General features: G+C 47.9%; 1 protein-coding gene across 4 annotated transcripts in view; it reads left to right on the top strand.

The window, feature by feature from the left end:
* ASB18 (ankyrin repeat and SOCS box containing 18) overlaps window positions 1–12,491 on the top strand; it is a 34,855-nt gene that overhangs the window by 4,083 nt on the left and 18,281 nt on the right. Inside the window, exons 2-3 of one of the 4 annotated variants that reach the window (XM_077313565.1) lie at window positions 4,490–4,612; window positions 11,712–11,979. In XM_077313565.1, coding sequence (XP_077169680.1) covers window positions 4,490–4,612; window positions 11,712–11,979 — 391 coding nt within the window. Of the gene's footprint in view, window positions 1–4,130; window positions 4,613–11,711; window positions 11,980–12,491 lie in introns of those variants that run through there. The other 3 variants (XM_077313556.1, XM_077313540.1, XM_077313547.1) reach the window with 3 other exon arrangements.

Raw genomic sequence — 12,491 nt, 5'->3', positions numbered from 1 at the left:
CCAACGACCTGGCGGAAGAGCTCCGTTTTGCAGTTGATTGAGTTGATTGAACTCCCAGTGGTCCTGGCTTCCTTTAAACCCATGGACTTAACAATGGCGGCCAGATGTGTAATTGTCTACATAGGAATGCCACTGACTGCTGCTGTTTCTATAGTCCTCAACCATAGGCCAGGTGGAACAGCCCCGTCTTACAGGCCTTGCAGTATTTAGGCCCCGTTGTTGCATCTGGTTTCCCCTTTAAAAGATTGCAGCTGTCTTCAACTGCCTCACACCTCTAGAGTCTGCACCTGTCCCCCGTACAGGTAATTTGCACTCTGCATTGTTGGAAGAGGTTAAGGAGCCTGGAGGGTTAACCCACTGCTGCCTCTGCCACAGACCATAAGTGCAGTAGGACGTCTGAAGAGGAGAGAGCGAAAACGAGTCTCTGGACCTTTGCGCTGGCTGAGCAAGCAAGAAAGGTGACCTTCCGTCGCCCCCTCCCTCCCAGAGTGCCTTGACGCCCTATAGGAGTGAGAAATTATGCAGACCGGGCGTGCTAATTGAGTTGCTTATTTGCATAATTAGTACACGTAATTTTATCAAGCAAATTACATCCCCCGGATTGATTGGGAGCAGCGGGAAGGGTGGGAGAGTGGTGCGGCTGAGGCCCAGGCAGCTTTAGTGTCCCGAAAGCCGATCCGAGCTGCGTTTTTACAATGTGCCCTTAAGTTCCCTGTTTACCCCACTTCCTGTCCAGCAGCCCCTCTTCCATGGCCTCCCTGTGTTTGAGGTAACTGCTTCACAAGGACTTCAATGGCAAAGAGGCGGAAGCCGGCATCCAACCAACGGCAAGAGCAGTGTGGGAAATGTTCACAAAATGGTCGGGAGAATCATAGAATCATAGAGTTGGAAGGGGCCACACAGGCCATCTAGTCCAACCCCCTGCTCAACGCAGGATCAGCCCTAAGCATCCTAAAGCATCCAAGAAAAGTGTGTATCCAACCTTTGCTTGAAGACTGCCAGTGAGGGGGAGCTCACCACCTCCTTAGGCAGCCTATTCCACTGCTGAACTACTCTGTGAAATTTTTTTTCCTGATATCTAGCCTATATCGTTGTACTTGAAGTTTAAACCCATTACTGCGTGTCCTCTCCTCTGCAGCCAACAGAAACAGCATCCTGCCCTCCTCCAAGTGACAACCGTTCAAATACTTAAAGAGGGCTATCATGTCCCCTCTCAACCTCCTTTTCTCCAGGCTGAACATTCCCAAGTCCCTCAACCTATCTTTATAGTGCAGGGGGAAAGTCTTCCAGTTTGGCCAACCTTTTCCTTTCCAATAGCCACTCATAGCTGCGAAAGTTGGAGGATGAAGAAATCGGACAGGAGGAGAGTAGATTTATTTGAACTCGGGCTGGAGAAGGCTTCTGCAGATTCCATGGCTAGCAAAAGTCACAAACAAGGAAATACTACAGCACATAAAGCCTGATCTATCAGTGGTAGGCAAAATCACGAAATCCCGGCTTACTTACTTTGGCCGTATCATGCGATCCAAATCAATGGAGAAAACAGTTATGGTCAGTGGATTGGTCAGTGGAAAAAGGAAACCAGGCTGGCAAAGAGCACGGCAACAAAAATTGGGTCCAATAGCACCTTTAAGACTAAGATTTATTCATGGCGTGCGCTTTCATGCCCAGGCACACTTCCTAAGACAAGATGGAACAAGAATCATAAGAGTACAGATACATAGAAAAGGTAAATCATGGGCAAATTAGTAAACATATTATCCAAATTATGCCATATTATGCCGTGATAATTCTTTGCTAAAACAGCTAATCAGTTGTCGTTCACAAAAGCAATGGAGAAATAAAACTGTCCAGGTTAGTAATTAATGGCAGACAGTTTCCCAGTTGTGAAAAGAAACAATTTTGCTTGCTCCATCCGTAGATACAATCAAAATGGACACTGGCCAGATAATTATGCATCTAAAAGAAACGGTGGAAGATCGAAAAATGTGGCGACAGTTGCGCCATAGTCAGACATGAATGGCTGACATCATTTCTTTGAAGCGGACTCCGTTCACATCCATGGGCTTGAGTAGAACAGTAACAAAGTCATCATCCTTCACAGATTGTATGTTCCAAAGTAGAAAATGGGGGGGACTGTGAGCAATCTCAGTATGATCTCTAATTCTTGCCTAGCAACATTCCACCGGACATTTGCCAGAAGAAAGGATTTACTTATTGGGGAAAGAAGGAGAAGAAGGAAAACTAAAAGAGCTTTTTTTTTCACTACCCAGAGGAGTTTCAAAGCAGCTTACAATTGCCTTCTCTTCCTCTCCACACAGCAGACACCCTGTGTGGTAGATGGGGATGAGAGAGCTCTGAGAGAACTGTGAAGGGCCCAGGGGCACCCAACAGGCCTCATCAGTCTCAAAGGGGCTTCCTTCCTCTCTTTACAACAGCATGCCTGTCAGCTAGGTGGGGCTGAGAGAGCCCCGAGAGAACTGGGACAGGCTCAAGAGCACCCACCTGGCTGCATGTGGAGGAGGAGTGGGGAATCCAACCTGGTCCTCCAGATTAGAGGTCCCTGCTCTGATTAGAGGTCCCTGAGCCTTGTTGTTGTTAGGTGCGAAGTCGTGTCCGACCCATCGCGACCCCATGGACAATGATCCTCCAGGCCTTCCTGTCCTCTACCATTCCCCAGAGTCCATTTAAGTTTGCACCTACTGCTTCAGTGACTCCATCCAGCCACCCTGAGCCTTAGGGGAGGGCAATATACAAATGTAATAAATAAATAATAATAAGTAAATAAATATCAACCACACTGTGATTTGAACCACCACAACCATCACCATTTCTGCTACGCCTGTTTCTAAGACCAGCCTTTTCCAACCTTTGACCTTGGCAGTACCCCTGAAATATTTTTCAGTCTTTGTGGTACCACAGAGTGATGTCAGCTGGCCACATCCCTGGCTCCACCCCCACCCCCAGAAGTGACATGTCACCAGAAGTGACATCACCCAGACACTCTCTATAATTTCTCTCTGACGTTTCTCTCTAAAAAAAGAGGTACAAATGAAATACCCCCCCATCTACTCACACACTCCTCCTTGACTGCAAATAAGAAGAGAGCCAGCTTGGTGTAGTGGTTAAGAGTAGCGGCTTATTATCTGGCGAGCCAGGTTTGATTCCCCACTCCCCCACATGCAGCCAGCTGGGTGTCCTTGGGCTCCCCACAGCACTGATAAAGCTGTTCTGACCGAGCAGTGATATCAGGGCTCTCTCAGCCTCACCTCCCTCACAGGGTGTCTGTTGTGGGGAGAGGAAAGGGAAGGCGAATATAAGCCGCTTTGAGCCTCCTTCAGGTAGAGAAAAGTGGCATATAAGAACCAACTCTTCTTCTTCTTCAGTTATATCAGGGCTCTCTCAGCCACACAGGGTGTCTGTTGTGGAGAGAGGAAAGGGAAGGTGACTGTAAGCTGCTTTGAGACTCCTTCGAGTTGAGAAAAGTGGCATATAAGAAACAACTCCTTTTTCTTCAGTAATCTCAGGGCTCTCTCAGCCTCTCCTCCCTCACAGGGTGTCTGTTGTGGGGAGAGGAAAGGGAAGGCGACTGTAAGCCGCTTTGACACTCCTGAGGCCAGCCTAGTCTAGTGGTTAGGAGCGCTGACTTCTAATCTGGTGATGGGTTGAATTCCCCACTCCTCCACATGCAGCCAGCTGGGTGACCTTGAACTAGTAACAGCCCTGATAGTGCTGTTCTCACAGAACAGTCCTGTCAGCCTCACCTCCCTCACAGGGTGCCTGTTGCAGGGAGAAGAAGGCGACTGTAAGCCACTTTGAGACTCCTTCGGGCAGTGAAAAGCAGAGTACAAAAAACAATTCTTCTTCTTCTAGGATATAACTCAAAAACAAGTTTGACAGGAAGGATATGAAAGTGACAGCCTGGTTCCGGAAAACACTTTAGAATACAGTGAAAAGAAAGAGATGCTGAAGGAATGCAGAGAATCCTTGTAACGCATTGATCTATGTCGTGTAGATTTAAATTACAGCTATAGACCAGAAATGCACATGCTTCCTTGACAAGCCGCCCCTCAGAATTACCACTGCTTCTGGCAGGAATTCCGACACAAAACAATCGCATGAGTTATCTGGCTATATATACTCCTACATGTAATCAAGCAGTAGTAAAGTGCTTGTTGCTGTCGCGGGGGCTCCACGTGACTTCAATTATATCTAGTAACTATTGCCAGCTTTAAAAATAAGCAGGGTCAGAGCCCTAACTAGAATATAATTGGACGGTGCAATCAAGACCATGGAAATAATGCACGGTATAAAATCCCCACTGATCTGTAGGAGAAGGTTTGGTATTATAATCAGCTGCAGAACCACACAATGCAAGGGTTGTCCGTCTCCACTTTTGAGAAGTTACAGATCTTCGGGCAAGTGGGATCTGAGCGCCGGGGGAAGGTTCATGCCCCTGTGGATAAATACTATAAACTGCTGGTCAAAGGAGATCTGAAGAAGCTCAAAGCCTTGATAGATGAGTACTACGAAGATGTCAACATGACCTTTGAGATCAACAAAGACGAGCTGGAATGGCAGGCGAAAAGCCAGGCTACCTTTGGCTTGTCAGGTAGGCGAGATTTCAAGGACGACTTTCAAATGGAAACAGGTGTTTACTCTGAACTTAAAACTGTGAATTTAGGCAGATTGGGAGTGGGTGGGCAGAAGGGACTGGGTCGGTGCTTGGCTCTTGTGGCCCTTTCTTCCATGCCCAGGGAAATGCCGATGGCCACTTTGGGGTCGGGAGGCAAAGGTCCTCCAGGCTAGACTGGTCAAGGATTCTGGGTTTGGGGCGGGAGGCATCATCTGGGCATGGAATTGGGGTCACTGTGGTGAGCTGGTGGTTGTGAATTACCAGCATTTGGCAGGGGGTTGAACTAGATGACATTGGAGATCCCTTCCAACTCTATGATTTTATGATTCTATGATCCCAGTTTAGGATAGTAAGGCTTTTTTTTTCATTTTAAGTTGCCTGTTTTTACAAACCTTGGTCCAATTCCGTTACCCATGGCTGTGTGCACCAATCCTTGCCCCATTGGTAACTATCCTGAGACATCAAGCCAAACAGCCGTGGTAAGAGCAAAAGCAGATTCAGTAGGGAACGTGCCTCTCAGGTAGGGCAGCCAGCTTCAAGTTGACTGTTTCCGCACTGGAGGCTTCTTCCTGGGCTGCAGGCTGGAGTTTGAACTGGGGCAGGTTGTCCTGCCTCTTCCTGTTCCTACACAGGGGAGCATTTGGCCCGGTGCACCTGGTCTGCCCCAGATTTGTGCTCCCACATGGGAGCCAGGGCAGGGACGTTCCCAGTGTAGGAATACTTGTTGAGAAATATCTGGAGATTTAGGGGAGTTAAGCCTAAGGAGGGCAGGGTTTGGGAAGAGGAGAGACTCCAACAGGGTATAAAGCCATAGAGTTGGGCTTAGGATACCTACCATTTTGAAGGGGATAGTACCCTTTTTAACATTTCCCAGCCATCCCTTTATTTAATAAAAATGCCAATTTTGTCTCCTTTTTAATAAAAGATATTTTTGATGTGGAACACATCTTCTGCCGCACTCCCTAAAACGGAAATGATAACAGATGTGCCATCTGTTATCTCACCTTTGGGAGTGTGCCAGTAGATGATGATGGCAGCAGAGCTCCAAGGTTCAGAGCTGGGCCTCGTAGTTCTGCTGCGGTTGGACTAGATGACCCAGGAGATCCCTTCCGACTCTGTTATTCTATGATTCTATGACCTGGCTGGGAAGAGGGGAGCGACAGCTGGTGGTAGCAGAGCTCCAAGGCTCAGAGCTGGGCTTAGGAGTTCTGCCGCGGCACTGTCCATCTTCCCAGGCTGGGAAGAGGGGGGATGCTTTTTTCTCTCCTTCCCACCAGCCAGCCAATTTATGTTGTCTGCCCCCATCCTCAGCTTCCCCTACTTCCCTCCGCCAGGCAACCTCTCCCTGTGAAAAGTTTGGTTGAGTTGCATGATGGTTGCCAGTGCCGGGCCGGGCCGGGCCAAGTTGAACATTATTGAACAATGCAGCATTCCTAGACATTGGGGGGGAGGGCTGCATCACTCGAATGGGATGGGTCTTAACCTGGGAACTGTCCTCTGACCTCCTCTCTATCCTCCTCTCTTTTCACATGGCCTTCCTTGGAGACAGATGTCCCAGCCACTAAAATTAACTTCTGAGACCCTGCTGTGGGCGTTCCCTAGGGTTTTCAGCCTCCAGAACTACCGCTCACCTCCAGACTACAGAGAAAATGGATGTTTTGGAGGGTGAATTATGTAAGGGGTAGTCAACCTGTGGTCCTCCAGATGTCCATGGACTACAATTCCCATGAGCCCCTGACAGCGTTTGCAGAGCAGCTCAAATGTTTATAAGTTCCATGTCTGCTGTTCAGTGTTCTAGTTGGTGTTGGTGTTGAATAAAGAGCCGTTGGGCTTGAAGACGCAGCGTCTGTGTCTTGCCGAACCCGCAGACATAATACCGGCCCTGCCAAAAGTTAGTACTTAGAAGGGAGACCACCAAGGGAGCCTGGGGTTGCTACGGAGTCAAAGGCCTTCCTCTGCATAGCAACCTAGGTGGTCTCCCATAAACACCTCTGCTTTCTTGCCTTTAAAACCCCATAGTCCAGGGGTTGACATGAACTGGTGGTAATTTAATAGCACACAACTATTATGATTTATTATTTCGGCTTGGGGTTTAACTGTTTTTAAGATGCGATGCTATTATGTCTTGTTTTAACCGTGAAACACTTTGGTGGCCCTGATTGGGCAGAATAGCTGCCTATAGGTCTTGTAACTCAAAAAAACAAATGTTAAAACTGTATCTAAATGGAATTACCCACGTTTGTCTGAAAATCCGAGGGGGGGGAACTATCCCTCCTTTCCTGGTAATATTTGCCAATCCTTTTAGCAGAGCTGGGGAAAGTCTTGATTTGGTAATCTCTGATTGGCTAAAAATCATAGAATCATAGAGTTGGAAGGGGCCATACAGGCCATCTAGTCCAACCCCCTGCACAACGCAGGATCAGCCCTAAGCATCCTAAAGCATCCAAGAAAAGTGTGTATCCAACCTTTGCTTGAAGACTGCCAGTGAGGGGGAGCTCACCACCTCTTTAGGCAGCCTATTCCACTGCTGAACTACTCTGACTGTGAAAAACATTTTCCTGATATCTAGCCTATATCGTTGTACTTGAAGTTTAAACCCATTACTGCGTGTCCTTTCCTCCGCAGCCAATGGGAACAGCATCCTGCCCTCCTCCAAGTGACAACCTTTCAAATACTTAAAGAGGGCTATCATGTCCCCTCTCAACCTCCTTTTCTCAAGGCTGAACATTCCCAAGTCCCTCAACCTATCTTCATAGGGCTTGGTCCCTTGGCCCCAGATCATCTTCGTCGCTCTCCTCTGTACCCTTTCAATTTTATCTACGTCCTTCTTGAAGTGAGGCCTCCAGAACTGCACACAGTACTCCAGGTGTGGTCTGACCAGTGCTGTAAAAATGGATCATCTGACTTACAGAAGAAGAGCTGCCCTTATTTAGTATGGGCTTGATTTATCCTAGAAGTGTCAGATAGTGTAGATAGCTAGACCAAATTGACTCCATAACATGGAGACAGGATATCCCTGATTGGCTGGGATGACTTGAGGAAGAATAGGTGAAGCAAAGGGGAGAAATGGCTGTGAGAAGCTATAAAACAGTAAGGTTGAAGGGCTCATTCACTCAGCATGGCGTAGTGGTTAAGAGCAATGGCTTCTAATCTGACAAGCCAGGTTCGATTCCCCGCTCCTCCACATGCAGCCAGCTGGGTGACCTTGCACTCGTCACAGCCCTGATAGTGCTGTTCTCACAGAGCTGTCAGAGCTCTCTCAGCCCTACCTACCTCACAGGGTAGGTAGCTGTTATGGGGAGAGGGAGGGAAGGCGACTGTAAGCTTCTTTGAGAATCACTCCAACTCTTCTTCATGTCAAATCGCTATTTTTTTAAAGACATAGGTGAACCTGGAGAACATTTTACCTGGGCCTAATTCATATTTAACACAAAGAAAAGAAGAAGCATCGGGCAAAGTTATTTGTGCCAAACAACTTGAACAATGGGAATCATTTGTACAAAGTGGGAAGTTATTTCTAGAAAAACCTGAACAATGGGAGACGATCCTGCTCTACCTTGGGGCTAAGAATCTGTATTTCCAATTTATCTCTTCCAATCATTATAAGCCTGCCTAACGCACACTCCCCCACATATGGTCAGTATATTACATGGTCCTACGGGCCTTAGGTGGGTCTACATCTGCTCTGAATGTGGGCCCAGAACTTGTACACCGCCTAGGCTAACATTTCTCAGTATGGCCTCTTGAGGGGATGCTAGGCCCAAACTCAGTACAGGAATAGTTTCTTCCTTCATTGCAAGAAGGCACCTCTGCAAAGGAGAATCCAGACCACTGATGTGTATTCAGTGGGGAAATTCATATTGTTGCTCCTCTATCCACCATGGCTTAGACTGGTTAACAATCGTCAAGTCGTCTTTTCAAACCCCAAGAAGCTTTTGTAGAAGAAAAGAGTAGTGTGCCCCTGTCACATTCAAGCGAGGGCACTTGGTGGCACATGCGGCGCTTCAGAAGGTGTCGGAATAATCTAAAACGGTTGAATATAAGGTGCCAGTGATCTTTTACAATTGCGTGATGTATTGAGAGCAGCTCCATCGGTCTTTTGATTCCCCGTCCCCTCAGCCCCCTTTTTCATACATTGTCAGAGCGGTGAAGCAGGGAACATCTGGTGGTCTCTTGGCTTGATTGCATCGGGCTTTTCTTGTTCTTCACGTATGAAGTCCAAGCGTGCACCTTGATCAAACACCTCCAGTCTTCTTTAAAGGGCGGAGCCTGCTGACCTCCATCAACACACAAAGAGCACTCTAAGCCAGTCAACTCAGAACCTCCTCAAGTCTATTCAATGGTGTGTATGTGTGTGTGTTTGTGTGTGCGTGTGAAGTGCCATCAAGCCAATTCTGACGTTGGTGACCCTCCAAATTGTCCAATCATTAACAGCCTCACTTAGGTCTTGCAAACAGAAGGTTGTGGGCGGCTTCCCTTATTGACTCAATCCTTACTGAGAGCCAGTTTGGTGTAGTGGTTAGGAGTGCGGACTTCTAATCTGGCATGCCAGGTTCGATTCTGCGCTCCTCCACATGCAGCCAGCTGGGTAACCTTGGGCTTGCCATGGCACTGATAAAACTGTTCTGACCGAGCAGTGATATCAGCGCTCTCTCAGCCTCACCCACTCCACAGGGTGTCTGTTGTGGGGAGAGGAACGGGAAGGCGACTGTAAGCCGCTTTGAGCCTCCTTCGGGTAGGGAAAAGCGGCATATAAGAACCAACTCTTCTTCTTCTTACATGCTATTAAAGGAATTGATTGATTGATTGATTGATTGATTGAGTGAGTGAGTGAGTGAGTGAGTGAGTGAGTGAGTGAGTGAGCGAGTGGTTGGTTGGTTGGTTGGTTGGTTGGTTGGTTGGTTGGTTGGTTGGTTAGTTGGTTAGTTGGTTGGTTGGTTGACTCAATCTATCTCTTGTTGGGGCTCCCACTTTTCCTCATGCCTTCATCTTTTCCTGGTGTTATTGTCTTTTACATTGATTTTGCCTTCTCATCATGTGACCAAAGTTTAGTCATTTTAGCCTCTAGGGAGAATTCAGGCTTCGTGTGCGCTAGAGAAGTAAAGAAAACCAAAAAGGGGGATAAAACCCCAAACCCAAAAGCAATAAACCTAAAAAATTAAGTTGTTAGGACCCAAAAGATTAGGCGTCCACAAAATACAAACCATCAAATGTATTGTGCACAGCTTATAAATTTAAAAAGTTAAAAACAGAGACAGCAGACAGAGGCTAGTCACGGAAATAACATAATATGCACCGGAGAATGCTAGACCTAACACTTTTTGACCACAAAATGGGACCTTCTTAGAGGTCCAATCCTGAACATGTATGTAATGCAGCAGAGAATGCAGATAGCAGCCAGTAAGATAAAACAAAAACTTTGCTTTCATACATGTACAGAAGCTACAGACACACACCAGGACTTCTTAGCAGTTTTGGAGAATGAGACTTACATTTGGTAAATGGATATCTCTTATCAGCTCCATTTCATAGAATCAGAGTTGGAAGGGGCCTCCTGGGTCATCTAGTCCAGTCCTCTATACTAGCGGTCCCCAACCTTCTTCTGGTCGGGGACCGCCTCCGGGGGTGGGGGAGAGCCAGCGGCCCGGCTGCCGCAGTTGCTCATAAATGTGCATGCCCATTTGCTGCACATGCACATTTTGGCCACTAGGTGGCGCTAACACACATGCGCAAAAAATTGCCGCACATGCACGTTTTGACCACCAGGGGGCGCAAACGCGCATGTGCGGCAGTTCCACGCGTGCGCGTTTGCATAGTTGGCGCGCCCGCTGCTGCGCCGGCTGCCATGCCAGCTGCTGCGCCAGCTGCCGCGCCGGCCTCTGTCCCCCCCTCTCACTGCAGGGGGGGGAGGCAGGCACGGCCGCTGGCGGTCCGGTATGATGGCCTTTGCGGCCCTATACCGGGCCGCAGACCGGGGGTTGGGGACCCCTGCTCTATACTATGCAGGACACTCACAACCCTATCGCTCATCAACCGTAACCTGCCAAACCCTTGAACCTTCACAGAATCAGCCTCTCCATCAGATGGCTATCCAGCCTCTGTTTAAAAATCTCCCACCACTTCCCGAGGAAGCCTGTTCCACTGAGAAACCGCTGTCAGGATCATGATATTCAGAGGGAATAAATGGAAGGGGGGGATAATCTCACTGGCTGCTATTTGCATTCTCTACTGCAGTCTTTCTCAACTTTCTTACCATTGAGAAACCCTTGAAACATTCTTGAGGCTTTGAGAAACCCCAGAAGTGATGCAATTGTGCAGAATACGGTCGGGAAGCAGAGCTGTGGACACGCCCACCTGAGGCCCCTCCGCTTCCCACCCCCTCCAGGCCCATCACTGGCCATTTTGGGAGGGGGGGGGGTCGACAGGATCGTATAGGGCCATATCACCCAGTAAACATTTAACAAATTAAATATATATATATATGAAAGATTAATTAACTCTCAACCATTCGGGAAACCCTTCCAGGGCCATCGAGAAACCCCAGGGTTTTATGACAACCTGGCGAGAAAGCCTACTCTACTGCATTACATGTATTCAGGATTAGACCTTTGTGGAGGACTCATTTTCAGGCTGAAACCTGTTGGGTCTAGCATTGCAAGATGCGTATTATGTGATTTCAGTGATTAGCCTCTGAGTTTTCTCAATGTTCCTAATTGGTTTGAACTAGAACCCACTTACTTGTCTTTTTGTCAGTGGGGCTTAAGGTTGCCAGCTCTGGATTGGGAACTACCTAGAGATTGTGGGGGTGGAGCCAGTTGGGGCACTATTGGGGGTGGGACCTCTCTGTTGTATAATGCTATGGAGTCCAGCCTCCCAAGCAGCCTTTTTCTCCCAGGGGACTGATCCCTTCAATCTGGAAATGAGCTACAATTCCAGGGGATCCCCAGGTCCCACCTGGAGACTGGCAACCTGAGTTCTGATTCAAATCAGGCAACTTCCTGTGTGTCGTGCATCAACTCCTTACATAATGTTCTCCCCTCCACCCCCTTTCTCTTCCAACCCCTGCCTGCTCCAGGCCTATGGTCTCTAGAATACAAGCGGGAACTCACCAATCCCCTGTGCATCTCAGCCAGCCATGGACACACTGCCTGCCTTCGTCACCTGCTGTTCTGGCGAGCAGACCCCAATGCAACCCCAGGGGGACAAGCTGCGCTCCACGAAGCCTGCAAGGGAGGACACACAGACTGCGTGGAGCTTCTGCTGGAACACAAGGCCAACCCAAACATTCTCAACGATGAAGGTCAAGTGCCCTTGCACCTCTGCACCAACCACAACTCCTTGGGGTAAGTGGTGTTTCCTCCTTCCATGGTTTCCTATGGACACGTGCACAAGGTTCTGTGTGCCTGTTGTTTTCCTGGTCGGATTGCTCATTTAGCCCATCTAGTAGGCCAGCAAGAAATTTGGCCCTAGGATCTGTATACAATGGGCAAGTGAGAATGTAATGTGGGAGATCCTCCAGAACTAAAGCTCCACAAAAGCAGAAGCATTGATCTTTTGGCGTTTCATGGTATCGCCCACTCAGTAGAACTGTTGGCATTGTTTGAAATCGCATGGAGGTAAAAGGTACTCTGAGACGATGAGTTGAAAGATAGACTAAATGGGAAGATCTCAAATGATTTGTTTTGAATAGTTTGTACCAGGGTGAACTTTTAGATTGCAGGATTAATGATCTATCAGTCAAGGCATCTGAGATAAATACCCAGTCTCTGAGTTGGTAAGAAGAAGAAGAAGAAGAAGAAGAAAGAAGAAGAAGAAGAAGAAGAAGAAGAAGAAGAAGAAGAAGAAGAAGAAGAAG

Source organism: Paroedura picta, chromosome 1 (genome assembly GCF_049243985.1).
Source record: "Paroedura picta isolate Pp20150507F chromosome 1, Ppicta_v3.0, whole genome shotgun sequence".
Taxonomy (NCBI): Eukaryota; Metazoa; Chordata; class Lepidosauria; order Squamata; family Gekkonidae; genus Paroedura; species Paroedura picta.
Note: the sequence above shows the minus strand (reverse complement) of the source record. Positions and strands in the feature narration are given on the sequence as shown.